The sequence below is a fragment of the Pagrus major genome, chromosome 16 (genome assembly GCF_040436345.1).
Source record: "Pagrus major chromosome 16, Pma_NU_1.0".
Lineage (NCBI taxonomy): Eukaryota > Metazoa > Chordata > Actinopteri > Spariformes > Sparidae > Pagrus > Pagrus major.
Window position 1 is genome coordinate 13944231 of NC_133230.1, and position 21667 is coordinate 13965897.

At 41.9% G+C, this 21667-nt stretch overlaps 1 protein-coding gene across 1 annotated transcript in view; it reads left to right on the forward strand.

Annotated features, from left to right (window-relative positions):
* Positions 1–16475, forward strand: part of sdc2 (syndecan 2) — a 48311-nt gene extending 31836 nt beyond the window's left edge. The window contains exons 2-5 of the mRNA XM_073482903.1: positions 7117–7231; positions 7865–8037; positions 10256–10385; positions 13871–16475. Coding sequence (XP_073339004.1) covers positions 7117–7231; positions 7865–8037; positions 10256–10385; positions 13871–14034 — 582 coding nt within the window. The 3' untranslated portion in view covers positions 14035–16475. The remainder of the gene's footprint in view (positions 1–7116; positions 7232–7864; positions 8038–10255; positions 10386–13870) is intronic.
* The last annotated feature ends 5192 nt before the right edge of the window (positions 16476–21667 follow it).

Sequence of the window (21667 nt, forward strand, 5' to 3'; positions counted from 1 at the left end):
TGAGATGGTTCCGACAAGGCCAGTTGTGACTAGAGTGAAAAAATGAAATACGGACTGAGACTCAGGAACGCGAAGGTTTGGTCTCAGAAATATGTTTTGATGACGGTGGCAAGGGTCAAACAGATCAAAAATCATTTGTTGGTTAAATGAATGTAGCTTTTGCTGAACAGCCGCATCTGTGGCCTCGAGTGACAAATACAGAATACCAGCAAATCAACAGTGGAGCAAGAAGAGAAGAGTCATTAGGTTTGAGGAAGTGCTTGAGCTGAGTAATGGTCTGTCTGATTACTTATGAGTTACTTTTCATTTGTAAGAGGAAGAGGGTGTAATTTCCTCTTTCAGACGTTACGTTAAGGGTTACCTGCCCTGACGTTCAAAAGATCAGCGATGTGAAAGTTACAGTGCAATGAAATCAGTCCAGGAAGTTCAAGTTTTTAACTTGGATCCATGAGTTTGAAAGTTTACCAGACGCCAAACCATGAAATACCATAAAACAGGAATTTACAAATCAGTCAGTCTATATTGCGTTGTGATGATTACCAGGTAAACAGTAGAAATACAGAGTTCTCGGTGGATGGAGGTTGCATGTTTGATGGGCAATAAATAAATCTTGGATAGGTTTGTGTGTGCGGTGCGTTAAGCACACACGAGGGTTTGTGTATCAGCATCCACAAGGTCGAGTGTTCTTGTTATATATGCGTGTGCGACATGGCAACACAGCAGTTCGTGAAAGTGTCAAGACGTAGAAACACATTTCTTTGACCGAATGACGAAAGACGCCACATTTATGAACCTTTGCCTGAGTTGCAGAGAGGTGATTTAGATTTAGGCAGCGAAAGCACCTTGGTTGAGGTTAGGAGAAGAGGTTTGAAATAAAAAAACAGTCCAGAAATTCATTTATAGGATTTAATTCAGTTAAACTGGCAATAAACAAGTGTTTTAATTTAACGTATCATTAAATTGAAACCATCAGCGTTTAAACTGTTGGTGGTTTGCTACTCTGAAGAAAACAGAAAGCGTTCTTTTGTCTGTGCGGCACCGACAATAAAACCACTTGGTGAGTGAGTAAGTCGTCTGTTTCCACTTTAAGGTTCGGAAAAGATCGTGATTTAGGTTGTATGTTAATGAAAATCTGTTTCTGAAATACTGACAAATTTGTGTGCATGGAAACAAATTCAGTGTCATGAAACTCGTGCCCATCCTTACAAATCCTATCGCTCAAATTTCAACACCATTTCCCAAATTCCTGCGATTCTGCATCGGTGTGTGTGTCTGTGAGTGTGGCCCTTGGCCTTCTTCATTACGATTGTGTTTCTGTTTTGCTGCCCACAAAGGCAAGGCCGTAATCTCTTTTCCAGAATGTGTGCCTTCAATTATCTACACTGTAGTGCACACGGACTGTTACTCAGGAGATATTGTTGTATGTTTCCTCCTCCCTCTGCCGCGGGGCTCCAAGGCCTCTTCTTTTATTTGGAAGCGACTTTTCTTTTTTAGCTCGCTGCGAGGTGTGTGTGGTTCGAGCTTCGAAGAACAGGACACAGGAGCTGTGGAAAGTTAAATCTCACTTGAGCGTGTCTTTGACGCATGTAATCCTCAAAAAAAAAAGAAAAAAAAAAGCGCTCTGTATTTGATGTTGGTTGTCATAGTGAAGTATTGTGAGTCTGTGCTACTCTGCAGTGTGGTGTTCAGATGTTAACACAGAGAAAATCAAACAGGCACCAAAGATTAGTTATTAACAGTGGATTAATACTGATTTATGTGTGTTTGCATGTACAGTTATGAGCATACGATGACGTGACTGTGACGTGCTGTTACAGGATAACCAATATAAACAACAACGGTTAGCCTACAAAAAGCTTTGTTAATGATCCCTTCACTGTGTTTATTACAATATATTGATTTCTGCTGCTATAAAAGTCTTTAGGAAAATTAGGAAATGTAGAAATTGGGGAAAAGAGCAGTTTTGGTTGCTAAGCAGGGATGAGTCAGTCGACTTTAGCTCTGTAATAAATAGGATTCAGAAATTGTCCTCCTTCATGAGAGACCTAATGTCCATAGCCAAAATTAAATGATAAGAATTAAATTAGATATTTTCAACTGGATCAGTTTTACAAGCTCTTCCTGACCTGAATCTTTTCCACAAATAACACTGCAGGATTTTTTCTTTCAAATAATTGCCACCGACATAGCGAAGCAGCCTTTATGAAAACCTCTGCAAGGCCGCATCTGGTGCATCTAACTGGTTTTTCGCTGTCCTGTCTGCCTCACTTGTCGGCGGATTGATGTCTGGTGCAGCTCAGGCTCGGCGATAAGGGCAGAGAGCAGACACTACCTGTAAATGTCACTGGATTGATAAAGAGAGCAAGGTTTATCGGGGCTGCTCTGTCGGCGCAGAGGCATGCGTGTGTCTTAGCGATAGAGAAAGCCCGCTTTATCAGGTTTGTATTGTGTACACTTGTTTGCTAGTTTGAGCGTGTCCCCGTGGGTCAGACAGAGTCGGTGGAGTTCATCGAGTTCAAAAAGACCATTACCTCCCCTCAGATCTGCGCTGATTTGGCGCCGCTGCGTTTGCTTGTACAGTCGAACCTCTGATCCATAAACACTTTGTTCAAACAGTCGACACATGAAGATTACACAGGAGTCAGTGGCCTCGTCTACCTGCATGTCAAAAAATGAACAGCTCCTCTTTACTCCTCTTACCTGAAAGGAAGAATAACTCCTGGGTGGATTTGGTCGTATTATCGTTGTTAAATGAAAGGTTTGACATTTTGAGAAATGTGTTTTTTTTTGCTTTCTTGTGGAGAGCTAGATGAGAAGGTTGATACCGCTCCAATGGTAGACAGAAGGAGCCGGTTAGCTTAATTTATCTTAGCACAGAGACAGGTGAAAAAAGAGGTGAAAACAGCTAGCATGACTCTTTCCACGGCTACCAGCACCTCTAAAGCTCAAAATAGTAAACTTGTTTTTTTACACACAACTAAGATACACACCAATTAATCAGCTCTTAGACATGTTGGTGGGTTTCTTTTGTTATCTTGCCAGATGTTTCCCCCCGTTTCCAGTCTTATGCTAAGCTAACCAACTGCTACATGTGGCTGTACCTTCATATTTATCTGATTCTCAGCATATTTCCCAAAATGTCCCACTTTTTCTTAATATTATTACACATTTTTCCACGTGTAATACCCTTTACTGACTCTAGTGATTTCATATAGACCTAACTAATAAGAAAACATTAGTTGGTAGTGCATGTGCTCCATGTACAGAGGCTCTGTCCCTGCCACAGCAGGCCCAGGGTTTGAATCCGACCTGTGGCCGTTTGCTGCACGTCACCCCCCTCTCTCGTCCCATTTTCTGTCTCTCTTCAGCTACACTCCCAGATAAAGCCATGAAAAAGGCCAAAACAATATTTAAAAATAAATAAATCAAATATTTTGATTGATAAAACCGAAAAAAAGACAGAAATTCACTTGTTACAGCTCTTAAAATACACATATTTTCAGTTTTTCTTACTCGTCTATTCTTGTAAACTCAATATGTTTGGCTTTTCAGCTATAGGGGTGTTTGTAATGTGCATTTTTCACTGTTTGCTAGCATTATATACACCAAATGATTATTGATTTATCAAGAAAATAATCACAAAATTATGTTTCAGCCGTTATATTGTATCTTAAGCAGTTCTTGCTTGAAGACAGAAAAAGTAAAACCATACAAACCTTCCTTCCCGGCAAAACTATGCAAATTATCCGTCCATTAATTCATTTAACAAGTCAGGTGAAAGCATTTGTTATAATTATAATTTCTTTGAAGTCGATGTTTAATAGGTCCGAGAGGAGAGAAAGCTTCTTTGTTGGTACTTAAGCTCTTTATGCATTCCTTCACACGTTTCCATTCCTGTCATGTCATATGCTCAATTGCTCCCTCTAATGTGTGTGTATGTATAATCAATGAATCAATGGATGCTCGCATACATTTGTAAAACACGTCCGCTCATGCATGCATGCTTGTGTGGCCTCTATCTCATTAGTGCCCTTTGTCGCCATTTGATCTGTGGCCTTCCTCCTTTTGGTTCATTGTGCTCGTATCGGGCCAATGTGGACCGCATGGGCCGGTGGATGGGTGCGCAGGCTGTCGCGCTGGAGGGAGGAGGGGGGGGGAGGTTTGTGTTTAGAGGAGACGAAGGCAAGAGAGGTTAAGATAAAGTTGCTTTGAACAAATTCTCTCTTTGATCAGGCGGCTCAGCGGTGAAAGGCCTTTTCTTCCAAAAGTCAGAGGCAGTTGAGAGAGGAGAGATGGAGATACGTATTGTTCCGTTTCATCTCGCCTCTGTCTTTCTTTTTCGCCTCTTTCACACTGTTGTAAGCTGTGTGTAGTCCCTGCGTCTTTGTTATGGAGAGCGCCAGGCCTCTCTTTCATGACTCCATACAAACACACATATGCACGCACAATGACTTAAAAGCATTATTGAAAACACTCGCATCAGAGTACTGAGTGTAATTGGAAAGGCTGAGATGCAGCAGGGATGTAACCGGAAAAAAAAAAAAAAAAGACACTTGCTCTGTTCTCTGTCGTTGCTTTTGCCATCTGTTCATTGATTAATTGAACAGGAAATTAATCTTCAATAACTCTGATATTTAGTTCATCATTGAAGTCGTTAATCAAGCAAAAGCAAGCATGTTTATATCTTTTTAAATTGAATATATTTGACTTTTGAGCAGTGTAAAGATGCTATGATTCTGATTGTGATGTGCATTTTATTAGGTTTTTCTGACTTTCTCTTACTTTTTTGGGTAGATTGCAGCCAGGAGAAGCACACAAAACATGATAAAATACATGAAAATATGGCATAAAACATTGAATGTTCACTATTTCATAATGAAAACCATCGTAGTTGCAGCCCTGTCCAAACATAGACGTCTAAAACAGGCATGAATTAGGACTTGAGATCATATCTCTAGGCCCATTTTCTCAGTTTTCTCTCAGCATGCCTATTCTCTGCTGTGAACAAAAAACCACTTATTTCCTGCCAAGCCAATTGATTATTTCCTCCAGTCCAACTTCATTCAGCCCCCTGGTTTATCAGCACAGCATCCCCGGAGCAGACCTCAAACTGTAGGGACGGGCTTAATGGATGCAATAGACATAAATTCACAGGGATGATATAGTGTGGGGTCTCTCTTTTGTACTCTTTTCTTTCTAAAGCAGGACTATCAGTATAGAAGTTGACCAAAGTCTGGTGAATAGGAGTTGAATGGATGTTGCCATGGATGCGTTTATAGCCATTCCAGTCACACACACACTCGACACAACACATAAATAGTTACGTGGGCCGTAAGCACACTTGTGTAACAGCTGTAATATCTAAGTGTGGAGCGTTCATCTGCCTCTGCGAGCATCTTAGAGCGAAAACTCCATTTTCTTTTCTGATTTCTCGTTAAAATCCCAACTTATACACCATGTGAGGAGCTGCTCTTTAAACAAACAGGCACTGTTAAACTGAGCTCTTTTCAGCCAATCACTCCATTAAGCCGGAACACAAACATTCCCACCGCTCAGGCTTGTTGTCCAGACAACGATGCTGTAGGAGGGGCGACGTGTTGTGATTGGTCGGTCACCTGTGTGGCTGTGCTTCATTGAAGACATAAAATAAATAAGGCTGTGTCTTGAGCAACAGGGGATGGTAATGTTGATCACTCACTGTCCAAAGCTTTGGTCCAGGATGAAATATCTCAACAGTAATTGGACACATTACCATGAAATTGTTCTGTACTGTACTAAATGTACCGACATTCATGGTCCCCAGAGGATGAATCCTAACGACTTTGGTGATCCTGTCACTTTTCATACAGTGCCACCATGAGGTTGGCGTTTGGTTTGCTGAGATATCTCAACAATTATTGTATGCATTGCCATGACACCTCGTACTGGCAATCGTGGTCCCCAGAGGATGAATCCTCACACCGTTGATGATCGGGTCACCTTTCGTTTAGTGCCACCCTGAAGTTGGCATTTTGTTAAGTGAAATATCTCAACAGTCATTGGATGCATTGCCATGAAATTTCGTACCAACATTTATGGTCCCCAGAGGATGAACCATAACAACTTTGGTGATCCTGTCACTTTTCCTACAGTGCCACCATGAGGTTGGCGTTTTGTTTTGTGAAATATCTCAACAGTTATTGTATGCATTGGCCTGAAATGTAGCTCTGACATTCATGGTCCTCAGAGGAAGAACCCTAATTATTTTGGTGATCCCGTCACTTTTTCTTTAGTGCCACCATAATGTTGGCATTGTGTTTTGTGAAATATCTCAACAGTTATTGAATGCATTGCCATTAAATATATATGTTCTTGTTGCCTAGAGGATAAACCCTACTGGTTTTGGTGATCTTCTGACTTTTCTTCTCATGCCACCAGCAGCTTATCCAGTAAAAAATGTCAACATCAAGTCAAGTTTTTGTAGAGATGATTCATCTTTCCCGCACGATGTACCTAATTATTAAGGTGATCGATGGATTTTTCCTTTAGCTCCACCAGCAGGTTAACATTTGTGGTTTCATCCTTAAGTCTGCTTAAACTTGCACAGAATCGACTAACTCTTAGGAAACTCTTACAGCTCCGATGTGAAACACGGGATGATCTGCTGATACTAGCCGTCTCTTAAGCACACACTCAGCACACTAATTCTTACTTTATAGCAGATAGAAGAGACAGATTATTACTGTATGTATACTGTCCTGACAGCACACTGTGGTTGCAGAATGGCAACTTAAGCAAAGATTTATGCTATTTAAAACGCACTAACGATATGCGCTTGAATTACTACTCGAGAGGTTTTTATGTTTCACCAACTGAAGTGTTGGTCTCGGAACAAAGTGGCCGGGATTAATAATTAAAATGCTAAAATAAAATCTCAGCCACTCGTCTTTCTGATTCACATTAAGCTGTCAGATGGTAAAATACCGAAACAGTGAATGTGTGCAAACAGTCGAAAGCCTTCACTTTGTTGCGGTGATGTGGTGCAGAATGAACACTTTCACATGGACTTCTATAAATAGAGATGCGCAATCAAACCGACATTAATCCCCGACACCTTGTTATCTTGTTGTTTTGCAGATAGCACAAGCAGCCAAGGCTTCCTCTCAGGCTGATGACTTGTACCTGGATGACACAGGCTCAGGAGGTTACTACCCTGAAGATGATGATGACTTTAACTCAGGGTCTGGCTCAGGTAAGACACACTCACACACACTTGCATGCTCAGCAGTCATTTGCCCAGAGGCGTCATGACTTAATTTTCAAGTCTGCAGGTAAGTTTTATGAATGCTGGGTTTCTTTCACCGGCAGCCTAAAATTGTGCAATCAGTTCCTCCCTCCTCTGTCTTTATCCCCTTTGTCTTTTCTTCCCTTTCACCGCCTTTCTCTTTCTCTCACTCGATTTCAATTGAGATTGCCTTGTCACCGAGGCTGCCGTGGGCAAGTGTGCAAATTTTACACGTCTCTTTTTTATTAGCTCCTCTGCTCTACGTGTTTTAAGCACCTCTGCAACGCTTATTCCTTTGTCAAAAGTTACTCTTCTTTTTGAGAGAGTTGGATAACTGCAGTGAGAAAAGGTCATGCAAGGTGAAAGGAGACAGCGCCGTGATCAATAGCCTTTCCAATACTGTATATACACTCCATTACTCTGCTCTGCCACTCTGTATTCAAGGGGAGGTTCAAACAGTAAATAATACATAACAATTAAGTCCACAGTGTGAAGTTAAGTGAGACAATATTGATAACATGCATGCCCATGTTGTACATATTTGCACGCGCACACAGCAAATTTAAAGGAGAGTTATTTACTCGTCACTCTTTCTCCCAGGTGGAGATGAAGAAGAGAAGGAGGAAACAGTGACCATCAGTGTGGTTTATATCGAGCCCAACGCAGCAGAACCCACCCAGGACTCCACCAAAGATTTCACCCCCAGGGTGGAGACAGCCACGGTCAGAGAAAAGGCCCAGGGCATCACACCCAGGAAACCAATCAGAACGGAGGTAAGAGGTGTAGCTTGACCCATACGGGATTTTTGATAATTGATTTTGATATTTGTGGGTTTAACAAAGTCCATTTTCTCAGCACAACCTATAATATAAACATTTTTGATAAAGTTCCCTTAATCTGATAGTAAACAACAACACTCCCCCGGTGCTCCTCGCTCCCAGTCCAGGCAGAGACCGCTAATACAACGGTTAGCTGTACAGTTAACTGAGCTAACTAGCTAATATCAGCTACAGTTTGCAGCAGTTAGTGGCCAATTCTTACATACTGCACCTTTAAAATCAAAGCAATAGTTATTCATTTTGGGAAATACACTAATTGACTTTTGTGCTGAGAGCAAGATAAGTTTCGACCCAGGAGATGGTTAGCTTAGCATAAAAGCTGAAAACAGGACTGACAAAAGGCAATACAAATCTGCAGTGACGTGTCAGGAAACAGCGGAGACTCCAGGAAGTCACTGTGCCAAGACAAAATGTGTAAATCAGTGAGCTTTAAATGTCCTGGTTTGTCGATTTCATTCCCTTTGGAAAGAGTCATGCTAGCTATTCCCTCCTGCTTCCAGTCTTTGTGCTAAGCTAAGCTAAATCTAAGTCTTTTTTGCTGTAGTTTCCAATTTAGCATCAGGAAAAAAAGATTTTCCTCTTACTCTTGGCAGGAAAGCGAATAAGCATATTCTCCCAAAATGTTAAACTTTTTGGCTCATTTTCTACATTCCTTCCAGTCTAAAACTTGCCATGTACTTAAGTGAAACGCGGTTTATCATATTATCACATTAAGGAACTGAAGGTCATTTCTAATCACGGTGGCTCTTTTTCCTGACTCAACAGAGAGCGACGGGGCACCTCAGTATGTCTTTAGCTGACCCAGTATGTCATCAAATCCCCTGTAATACCAGAAGCCGTGAGGTCGCTTTCGGGATAAAGATCAAGTGCTCACGTCAATTCTCAGTGTTTTTGCTCCATTGCAAATTATGGAGGATTACATCTCTCTCGGACATAATCACATATTCTGGAACCATCCTAGATCTCACTTCTGTGTTGCACTCTTACTATACTGTACTGGATACTACATCTGTTTGGGATTAGTCGTCAAGGTCTCAACCCCCCTAAGCCAAGCCTACCTGGCCCTGTTCCATTTTTTTTCCCCTCTTGCCTCTGTCACTACTCCTTTCCAAATGCACTGGCCCTGTTCCACTTTGGTCCTCTGCACCCTTCTCTAGTGTTATTGGAAAAAAAGCACTGGATGCATGGGCCCGCATCCATACCAGATACTTTGCTTCTTTTCCTAAACTCAGAGAAAAACCTTGGGGTCACTGGCTATGTTTTCATTGCACTAATCGTTTTGGGCAATCTGGATTTGCTCCACTTTCCTCTCTGGCCTGCTTCTATAGGATTCACTGGCCAGGTTCCATTTTGGTCCCTGTTCTCTTTCTTTGACTAGACCTACTGCTAAATGGGCCAGTCCGATCCTCACTCTTTCGTTAGATAGACTGTAAAATATAGTTAAAGTGGTTATATTATGCTTCTTTGGTTTTTGTTATGTGGCATTTTTGTACATGTAAAAGTTCTGCAGAGTGAAAAAGCCCAAAGTCCACGCCAAAAGGAGTTACTCTCTCCCACAGAAAACACTGCTCCACTGCGTCACTACGTAACAGGCGTTATATAAATATATATTTTTATATATTTATTATAAAATATATACACTCCAGTCAGTCAGCAGACATAAAGTTGCTACTGCTGTAGCAGCGTTATTTTAGATCACACTACCTTGCTCTGCATGAAACCGCCCTACTCTGCCTCTGATTGGCTTTATCCTGCCCGTTAAGTAAAGCACATGTGCAACTCTCATCCCGTGCTTAAACAACCAGATATTATTGTTAATAACTGAGCAATAACGTGCTGTTGGGCAGATGTTGTTACCTCTGAAGTCGTGCTAGTTGTTTCCTCATTTCCAGTCTCTATGCTAAGCTAAGCCAACTGGCTGTAATTTCCTGTTAAACTCACAAATATCAAAGTGTTATCAATCTCTTTTGTCTAACAAGGAATTTAGGCATTATACCAGAACACCCAAATGAACCCAAGTCCTCTTAACACGCAGACAGAAAATATCGGAGGACAGAATGTGAAAGACAGCTGTCAATAAGGAAACCTTAATCGTTTTTCTTCCCCCCTCTCTTGCCTCTTTCCTGCTCCTGTCTTCCTTCTCCTCATGCAGGCACCAGTGCCAGTTACAGAGGACATGCAGAGGAACCAGATGACTAGTACGACTAGTGCCCCCGGCTCACCCCAGGAGGCCGTTGAGGTCCGCACTGAAAACCTCTTCCAGAGGACAGAGGTGTTGGCAGGTATGTGTCATAATAAGCTGCAAGAAAACATCCAGTATTTTTCCTATTAATTTGACTCCAGTTTGTGTTTATATTTTAGACATCGGTTCTGCGGTAGATGCTTTTTCAAAGGCAGTGATCTGTTTTCATGAAGCTGGGCGCAGATATGATGCTAGCTGGATTTGTTACCTTTGCACAGAGCCAGGCTTGCTGTTTCAAGTCTTTATGCTATGCTAATTGTTATGGACAGAGATCACAGATTCCCCAAGGTCCTGATGTGAACATAGATTTCTCAAGATCTAGGTCACAGGTCATCAGAAGCTATTGGGTGCAAGCTAACTGTCTCTCAGCTTTAGCTTTACATTTATCATACAGAGAGTGGTACCAATCTTACTCTTAGTCTCCAGGAAAGCATAATTCCCAAAATGTGGAACCATTCCTTTCATATTTCTTTCCAAAATTAAAGTAGCTTGTCAGTTTTGATGCCGCACCAATAAATTATTTGTTTATTGGGCTTATTTAGATCATATATGTTTCAACATTTTTGGCATATTTCAGCAGCAAAGCCTCAGAAAATTGCTGAAATATCTCCCACCTGATCCCCTTCTCAAATAATTACTTTTAATAAACTCCATCTGTGTCCCTCTGTGGGACCTTGTAGAGTTCACAGAATTGTGGGTGATTCAAGTGTGTCTGCTGCTCGCTTTGAATACATGAAAGAGGGTGGAAAAGGAAATTATCGGACTCAAAATCACTCTATACTCTCAGATGCCGTCTCTCTCTCCCTGCGTGTCTGAGGCAAACATTGATTGGCACCTCGCTTTTTACTTTGTTGTGATATCCATCTGGTGCTGGCAATATGCAGAAACAACATCAAGAAGGACAAATCAGGACAGTCTCACATCTCTCTCCTAGTTATCGTCTCATTTCATCTTTTGCATATTGTTCTTGAATCGTGACAGAATAATAATTGCATTGCCGGTAGAAAGTCTTTGGATGAGGCCTTAAAAAATGTAAATATCCTATACAAGGTTCATGTCCGCTCGTCTCTCCCCTCTCGCCTTCTCCACCTCGTTCTCTTTACCCTTCCTCTAGATTATAGCCATTACTCTTCATCTCCCGTATGACTTCTATAAAAATAATTGCCCATAATCTAATTTTCATTTATTCGCTCTGCATTGCTTCTCGGAGCTCGGCAGCTGGGTGTGTGCCATGATCTTTACCCATGGGGCTGTGAGGCAAGTCAACATGTTGAAACCTAAAGTGGAGCACAGGGCAGATTGTGGCACCAGAAGAGACCTTAAACAGATTAGGAAGCTATAAAGAACCTCATACAGGCATAATTGGGAAGGAGAGTGAAATAAGCCCATGTGGCGAGTTAGGAGCATTAGTGAGGAGAGTCGGGGTCAAAGCTGGAGGGGGGCGCTTCTTAACACAGCCTGGGTGGATTTATGCAGATTCCCCTTGATGTCACACCACTGTGGGCCAACTGGTTTACAATAAGTCCTTTACAGAAAGTTTAACCTACATATGACGGCGAGAATTTCATGTCTTTTGTCTCAATTTACAAAGAAATGCACACAGCCTGTTTTCAGGAACTGTGCCTTTAAATGAGCCATCATTACTTCCGTATGGTTGTGATGTCACAACGATACAGTCACCAACCCCCAGCTACGCCCCCGGCACGTCCATGGTTGCAAAAACACTGCCGGACCTGATGCGGAACAGAGAGGGCAGTGCCTGCTCAGGCCTGTGAGAGCTGACCAATCAGAGCAAACTGGGATTTTTTGGGAGGCGGGCCTTAAAGAGACAGGCGCTGAAACGTACCGTCCAGACAGAGGGTGAATAGAGGGGCTGCACCAATGGACAGTATCCGAAATATGTGGACACTTTAAGTATTTCTAGTAGACATCCAAAGTTAAAGTATGAATCTGAAAATGACACTTTGACACAAACATGGCTATCCAATGTGCCCACCACCGCCGTAGTAGGCCTCTTCTGGCCGTGTCCACTCTCTTCTTGTTGTGGGCCGTCCAGGTTATGGTCGAAGTTCAGAACTTGCACAACTCGACATTGCATCTGTTGCTCCTCACCGTCCGATCTCTTCCTAATTCGCCAAACTAAAAAACTTGTCAGAACATTAAACTGTGAAATCACTCAAGTTAATTTGCGAACAGATGGCGACTTGGCTAATGAGAAAGGATGTGCAATCTCAAGGATTCACTTAGGAAATGACAAATCACATTAAGCAAGCTCTGTCACTTGGATGCAGTGTTTCCAAATTATGAATTAAAGGGGCGTTCTGCTAATTTTACTAATGAAGATCAGTTATCTCGTCATAGTTCAGCTCAGCTTGAGAAAACCCTTTTTTCAAATCCGGGAATATATTATCATTATCTTTTATCTTAACGTCGAGGTGAAGATGTGGTACGTTTAATGAAAGACACTTTTGAAATGCATTGTGGGAAGTGTAGGATCCAGTTTTTTTAAACTTGGACCAAAAGTCAGGAAATATTAGCCGCTGCTGCTACAGTTTTGACCGTAGTTCTGTCTAATGTGAGTCCCCTAATATTTTGGAAGTGCAATACTAAATAGCTGTTATACCCATACAAAAGTCTCATTCATAAATATCTGAATACACACACACAAAAGCCCAGCCCACATGGATTTTCAATATAAGGCACCAAAAATGCTGTTGTGGTGGTGAAACATGAAAAAACCAATACCAAAATACTTTATCTTTTGTTGCAAACTCTCCAAATAAAATCTTTAGAAATGATTCCTGAAGTTTTTTTTTCTAATCATCCAGCCAGAAAAACCCATCAGAAATGAAGGACCTTTTCGACTTTGTGTTATTCTGCGTCGCTGTCAATATTGAAGCCTTACGATGAGATTTATCCTCCAGTTGGGGAACCGAAATAGGATTTAGCTCGAGCCACGCTGGACTGGTTGTTGTTTGTTTGTCTCCATCGGATTTATTCGCCCGACTGTTAAGCAATGGAACCAATACCATCAGCTTCTTCCTCTTAAGCCCCAGTCGGCAGTCGGTGATTGGAATACAGACCATGTCGAATCAGCCACGCTTGAGGCGACGTGGCTCTGTGTACCAATCAAGGATCAGAGCCTTAATACCCCCTAAATTGAACACTTACTTCTCTCGCCAAGAGGATACATGTGAGATGAGGTGAAACGACCCACAGAAAATGATGGACTTTTGTATCTCTCGGGACAAATTGAGGGTTTCACAATTGACATTAAGTAAGTGCATCCAGCTGATGGTTGCCACCTGGTTGCACCACATTTAATCGCTCAGTTTTGATCATTTGCTGGGGAGCTGCATCGGTAGTTTTGAAATGTGTTGCATCAATAGTAGATAGTGTTGCTAAAATAAACTGTCGTAATTGATTGCACAAGATAGCAGACTCATCTTGCGCTCAGTTCACGTTAAGGTCGCGCTGATTAGACTTTGAGTGTTGATGGTTTCCATTCTGCCTCTCTGCCCTCAGCCGTTATTGCAGGCGGAGTCATCGGCTTCCTGTTCGCCATCTTCCTCATCCTCCTCCTGGTCTACCGCATGAGGAAGAAGGACGAGGGCAGCTACGACCTGGGAGAGAGGAAACCCTCCGGCGCAGCCTATCAGAAGGCCCCGACCAAGGAGTTTTATGCATAGAAGCCGGCCCGCCCCGTCATCAGAACGACCACATCGCGAGTGACTGTCAAGAAAAACGCAGTCGACAACAGCAAACCTGTTCAAACACAACAAGAAACAAGTTGATTAAGGAAAAATAGCATAAAGGAAAGCTTTTGCATAGAGTATTGTAATTAAGACCTTTTCTCTCTTCTTTTTTTTTTTTTTTTTTTAAATGAAAACCAAGCATTTCTCATTTTATGGCAAATCTCAGTGTATTTAAACATTTTGTGTATTATTTGAAAAGGCTGAAAAAATAAAAACAGGATCTGTAAAGGCGAGGAAACTAATCGCATCTGTCTTCTGTCAGAGGAGCTGTTTTTAGTCGCTGACTACTTTTAACTGTAGCAGTATGGTATTTGTAAAGAAAAAAAATTTAAAAGTGGAAATAATTGAATATAATTATTCTGTATCAATCCTGCTTTCATTTTTTTCTTTTTATTTTGTCCTAGCATGTCTGATGTTGATCTCTAAAGGTGTATTACATTAATTTATCTTTTCTCTGATGTTAAAAAAAAAAAAATTGCCTTTGTAGTTTTGATGAAGCTCTTTGGTCTTCATATTAACGCTGTTAACGGTCAATGTAAATGTTCTCCCTTCAGGTTACAATGTTTATTATTTGCTCTCACATCAGTTTTTTTAGTCAAACGTGAGCGTTTCATTATGTCTTGTTTATTTGTTTGTTCTCTTCTCAGTGTAGCCTTTTTCTTTTCTTTTCTCGACAGCGTTTAATTTCCATACCAGGTCTTTAAAAGACAAAAACAAAGTGTGTCAGGGCTTGAGAAAAATCACAAATCTCGCTTCTGTTCGTCTCGCTGAACTTCTTTTTTCTATTTAAATGCATTCTCGTTCACATTGCACAATCACTGCTTTTGCTTCCCACTGCTGTCGTGCAGCTTTGCGTGTACGTAGAGTGTTTTGGGGTGAAGTTTATTCTCCGTGGCTTTTGGTGTTTTTTGGCCCATAGCCGCCTCCCTCTCGATTTGTCCCTTGAGTTTACTGACAGCACCCAAACTCTGCTAGCACCCTTTCACCCTTACATCTCCTCCCCCTCTCTCTGTTTACCCTAAGCTCCCTCCCTACCTCCCACCTTCTTTTTAATCAGATCGGAGTACGGCCAGTCGAGTTGTCAACCCCCAACCAACCCCCCCCCACTCACTCTCTTTTTCAGCTGTATGGAGCCACCCGGGTAGCCCAGTGTTATTGTCCGTGTCCCAGTGTCGATGCTTTAGGCCCAAAGATCTGCTAGCTGAAGGCCTGCTACTGCTTGGACACAAACACACCATGCCAGGGCCGAGGCCCCACATGCAGAGCACATACCTCTGCAGCAAACAGCACCAGATCCCCCTCCTCTTTTGGAAACCTAGTTTCTCTCAGAGGGATTGATAAATAAGGTTGCACAGAAAATGTAAGACTCCAGTGTTACGTCTGAATAGTCTTTGACAAGACAAGTTGAGGGCTATTCATGTTTTTTTTTAAGTGGTCAGCGCAGGCATTTCAAAAGAGCTTTTGCTAAAAGATGAGGTTGTTTACCAGGTTTCAAACCTACATCGTTTTGATGCCATTTTGCATCCCCAAAATGAGTTAAGCTGAATAAAAGGCCAAAAAATGGCTGTTGAGGGGGAAAAGCCACAAAGCTACAGCAAATGAAAGCACAGGTCACGGTCACATGACAAGAAACAGTTACTGAATCCTCCTTTTCTTTTCTTTTCTTTTTTTTTCTTTAAACATTACATAACTTGCTCTGAGGAGACACACACGTTTTGTCCGGCGAGTTTGTGAAGTTGCCTTTTTTCAGCTGTACAGTAATGTGAAGTAGATACAGTAGATGCTGTCACATCGTCTAAACTCCTAACACCACCACACCACCCACATGAAGCTGTTCATCCCTCGTGTTCCTCTTCCTTTTGGTTGTCCACTTCCATCCTCTTTTATCCCCCCTCCCCGTCTCTGTTGTCCGTCATAAAAATTAAGGTACTGAACTATACTGAAAAACCCAAAGACTCACAGTATTTCTACTCCCGACCTCCTCTCATTACCACCCCCTCCACCATGGCCACATCATGTTGTTTCCTCATTCTCTCTTTTTTCGTCACTCTTTTAGTTCTTATTTTCTCTCTATTAGAGACCTGACCTTTGAGTCCAATTGCTTATTAGTATATGAAAAGATATATAAATATATATAAATGTATATTCACAAATGTTTTAAACCTTCAAAGTGCCTACCATTTGGAAAATGTACTTGCTCAAGGCGAGCATGTGGCAGGTGTGTACACACAGGAGGGGTGTAAACGACTTGACTGGCATTCTGTGAGCATGGATGACTGTAATGGTAACTTTTTTTTAGTCTTACAAAAGCTGACAGTATTGTACCTATAAGTTGAAACAACACTACTGAATAAACATTGTGGCCTAATATCAAACTGCGTCTGCCGTCTTGTTTTCAAATCGCATTGTTTTTTTTTTACCTCTGCGATTTGTTTGATTGTGGCAAATTTTTTAATCAGTGAAATAACTTGGTAAATCAACATTCAATAACACGGAGCTCAACGCTTGTCGTGACTTCAATTAGGGGTCCCTCAAGTGCATCCCAATTATCAGTTGATGACAAATGTGTGACTTCAGGGATTTGGATGGAAATTAAAATAAACAGCTTTTACGGGGGATGAAGTTGTTTATCCGGGAAAAAAATGCCAAACGTTGATTTATTGCAGCTTCTCAAATATGCTTTTTTCCCCCTAATTTTGTTTGTTTTGGATAAGCTAATTGTAAACTGAATATCAAAAACAAAACAAGCATTTTGAAGATGTCATTGGCTGGGAAACTGATCAGCCATTTGCACTGTTTCAAGTTTCAGTTGCCTGGAAAGGGAGAAGCTAGCGAGTTAGCTTGACTCTTTCCAAAGTAAGAAAATAACCACGAACAAGATGCAAGATGTTAATTTGCAGCATTAAGAGGTGCCGGTAGGCAGGGTTTATTAAACTTTTGACCGAGCCGGGCCGGCTGTTTCCTCATTTCCATGGCTAATCAACTCCCAGCTTCAGCTCTTAATGGAAAGATAGCCCCGTGAGAGTGCTTTCAATTGTCACATCAAAGTTAACTCTTAGTAAGCATGCTGTTTTGTTGTAGGCCAGTTAAAGAGGAGGTGTTTTTGCTTTTAGATGCTTTATGATGATGTTTGTTCGTTTTTCATACTTTTTGAGAAAAGACTCCTGGGACCTTCTGGGATGAGAGTTGCTTTTTCTGTAAAAAACAGAGCAGGCACTTTGCTACATTGCATAATGAACCCTTCGTTTTTTACTTTTCTGTTTGAGCACAGGTTAGACAAGATGCAACATTTAACTTAAGCTTTAGAGATAGTGGTGCGCAGACTTTTTAAACTTTGGACAGCTGGCTGTTTCCTCCTGCTTCCACTTTGTATGCTAAACTAAGCTAATCACCTTCTGGCTCCAGCTCCGTACAGACATCAGTCTTCTCATCTAAATCTCTGCAAGAAAGTTAAGAGAAAATGTTGAACTATTTCTTTAAAACACCTGAAAATACTCTTATACTAGAACTATAAAATACTGTGTCAGTTACTGCTTTCCTGTTATAATTACAGAGAGTTTGTGGCTTTAAGATCATATGTTTTCCATTTTATTTGAAATACATTAAAGCAAAGATTTCTCCTGGGGTCTATTACTGGATGTTTTGTCTAAAAAAGTTGAGTGCAGACGCCTTGCTTTACGGCTCATTAACTACCTCAACGTCTTCAACAAAGCGCTCATTTGGCTAATTAATCAAAGGTAAGGCGTTCTCACTATGGTTACCCTACAGCCAGAAATCCTGCGGCGAAGCTGTCCTCAAAAAAAGGGGTCTCTCGCTCTCTTTAAATAGAACGCATTTAAAATGTAGGGCTGCCTTTTATCACATTTGCTCCCTTAACATTACTCAAAGTCAAAGGGGATTATAAATGTGCAGATGAGTAATCTTTATGTGGTAATGTGCTCCACCATATCATTTTAGTGCCCTAATCTCACCCTGTTACAGAGGGAGATTAGAGTAACGGTGGGGATTAATCTCGCACAGGATTGCACATCTTGAGTGGTGCCACGAGAGGAATGAGGAAACCGATGAAGCTGACATGACGCGCCGACAAAACTCTCACAGGGTGCGACTTTATTCTCATTAACTGCTTTATTTATTCATTTAGTTATCACATAAAACACATCGGGGCTTAATGCGCCGATGAAGTCAACGCGATAATCCCTCTCAAGAGTTGCGGTGATGCACATTAAGAAAAGGTAGCATGCGTGGGATATCTTCCCTCCTTTTGACATTCGATCCATACCGACTCGTGATTTTACAGACGGCTTCATCACAATGGCGTTATTCATACTCAAGAAAGCCCCGAGAGGCCTTCATGTGTGCAAAAACCACCTTGTGATCTTCTCTTTGAAGATGAGAAAAGGAGCAGAGGAACTGAACATGCATGCATCAGTGCATACTACCAAAAGTGTGTGTGTGTGTGTGTGTGTGTGTGTGTCAAACTTGACTGTGTCCATGTGCATGCATCTCATCTCCTCTCGTATCTAACCTGAGGGGAGACTCAGATCATTGGGGGACGGGGATAAAGCTACCTCTGGTTCTCGATATGTTGTTTTAAGTGAATACTCCTCTTTCTACTCTTTTCTAAAGATTCGGGTCAGTATGTTCTAATATGGTATGTGATATTTGCCCTGAGGCAGTTTGTACAAGGCATCCCACCAGGACAGGGCCCACTGAGGGAGGTGGTGCAGCGGGGAACCAATAGGAGAGGCCATTTATATTGAAGCCGATCCAGTGGCCAACATTTCCCAATCTGTCTGTTCCACTCTGTGCAGCTGTGTTTGCACGTGTTTGCCCTTTTAGTCTCCGGTTTGTGTCTTAAGTGCAACCAGGATTTATGTTGTGTTTGTGTTTTTGTATAGGTTAATTTGTGTTTACGTCAGGAAACAGAACACAAACCACACTTTGAAAAATAAAGGTGCATCGCTTTTAGGCTACTTCATAACCTCTTCCTCTCTCTTTCGCTCTTTTGCTCATTTTTCGATCTTTTCCTTTGTCCCTCTTTTCTTTTCTCTGCCTTTGTAGCTGCAGAGCTAATTCAATAAAGCCGCCAGCCATCAACTGGTAGTCAGCGCCAAACCATGCAGAAACGTCAAGGAAATGGCGTCCAAGGTAAACAGCCTGTCAGGCCTCATAAGAGCCCATGGCTGGAGACTAAGCCTGGGCCCGACCAGGGTGGACACGTAGCACCTCGCTGACCCAAACACAGCACAGCAGCATAGCAGGCAGACACAACACTGGGCTGCACGAGGCCAATGCATGAGCACAGGCCTGGCAACTGCAACCGTGATAATTATAGTATGATGGAGCTCGAGTCGTAGTCCAAGCTCCAACCTCAAGTCTGTATTTCTTGCCTGTCGCTGCCACAAGCCTCAGTCTCGACTCGACCAGCTGCGGCCACTTCTGCACAGCGCCTTACAGTTTCAAACAAAGCAACGTTGCTCCGCCGCATGAAACTGGAACAGACACTTTGCTGAAAAGACAGAAGCAGGGTAACACAGAAGTTAGAGTTATAAGATTTAACTTTCTGAATGAGGAGCAGTGAGCCATATAAATCTGTGTCTCCTGGTGGAGAGGGAGAGTTTAACACACCAAAGGATGTGGGGAACTCTATAAAGACATCAATAATGTTTGACATCAACTTTATTCTCACTTCTAAGCGTGAAAAACAGTGCAAGACATCAGAAAGTTAAGGGAAATTAAAAGCAACTCGTAAGTACAACAAGACTAAGAGTCGACAGCCATGCTAACAGCTCTGTGAGGCTGCACTTAGCCACAGGAGGGCTTTAGGTGAAATGCTAACATCCACATGCTACCAAGCTAAAACCATAGAAGAACTAGATACCAAATGCAAAGATGGCACCTTTAGTCCAATGGGAATTGCTTGCCTGGCACATGTGCCAAAAATTTGCAGCAGGATTAAGGACAACATTAATGCTACTAAGAAGCTGGCGGAGGTTGTAATGTTGCCAAAGGTGCTACTGGTTGGGTTAATGATAAGCCAGCAATGTTAGCCGAGAGGCTAGACAGATACTTTGGGGTACATATTGATTCTTATCTATCCGGGGATGTGTGTGTGAATTCTGTGTGCAGTAGGATCCAGCGGCGGCTTTATTTTTTGCGAAGACTCAGGGTGATGGGAGTCGAACAGAGGACGATGTCGGTTGTGCTGTGATAGAGAGCATACTCTAGTAGACATGGAATGGCTGCTTGGTTTGGGAATCTTACAGTGAAGCTGAAAGCAGAAATAAAGAGACTGGTCCGCACAGCATTAAAAGTGATGGGGGTGAGGGAGCATCCAACCCTCCAACAGCTCTTTGAGGAGAAAGTACTCAGACAGGCAAGGAAGATTACTGCCGACCCCTGACATGTCCCGCACTCTCAATATGAGCTGCCTCCATCCGGTCGACTTTACAGGGTCCCGATTAAATGTAAGAAAAGAAAAACAGATACAGCAGCTCATTCATTCCCATATCAATGAATATCCTAAACTTAGGCCATAAGGAAGGGGTATGATGAGGGCAGGTGTGTACCAAATTTCTTGGCAATTCATCCAAAAGTTTGAAACACAAGCGTTGGGCCAACGGAGCAACATTTCCATCCATACAGCAACGCTTCTGGCTAATTAAATCATGTCACTGACTTTGTGTTTAATGTAATTGCATGTCATGGAGTTTGGTTTTCTCCCATTTTGTGTTATTATCTGCAGGTTATTTTACACGCATTGCTCATTTCATTTTCAGCACATTGTCTGAAACAGTTACCATCAGAATTTCTTCTAAACAGCTTCGTTCCCTCAGATTGGATTTGATCGGTGCAGGTTAGGGAGGTCCAATTAACACGATAATATTTCCAAGCCGACGATTGAATATTAAACTTAACACAGGTTTTTTTTGGATAGAGGTTAATAGTCTGTTTAGCATAGGAAATAATTACAAAGCATAGATGGGATCAGAAGTAAGTGAAGGAATCTACGTGGGATTGGGGGAAAAAATGGAAGGAGTGGGATGGGAGGAAATAAATATTGGTTATATATTAATTTAAGATATTTAATATTTGGTTGTCTCTGCTGAAAAAGACACCTGGCGTAGGCAACCCAAAACATCTCTGCTCTGACTGAGTCAAACTAACTGCTCTCTTATTGAATGCCCTCCTGGATTGAAGGTCTGACTGGTCAAGGTGGACAGAGGAGATAAAAGCATGAACAGTATTCTCTCACCTTCCCTAAAAGCAAAGCTGTCTCAGAGCTCGTGTAATTTACCCTGGTGAGGGGAGCTGAGCTAAGCTGAGTACTTCTTTGGATCAGAGGTCTTACTGGATCAAAGATGCTTAGGAGGTAAATCACGTAAATGTTGTAAAGAAACCGCTATAATGTGGTGAATTTGTACCAATTTTGCGTGGGCTTAACCTCCATCTACTTTAATATCATTCCACTTTCAAAAAGCTCTGAGTCATGTATAAAAAAAAGGGTAATTTGGGTCTTGAGGTTTTAAAGCTTAATGATGCTTTTTACATTAGGCAGGGAAGC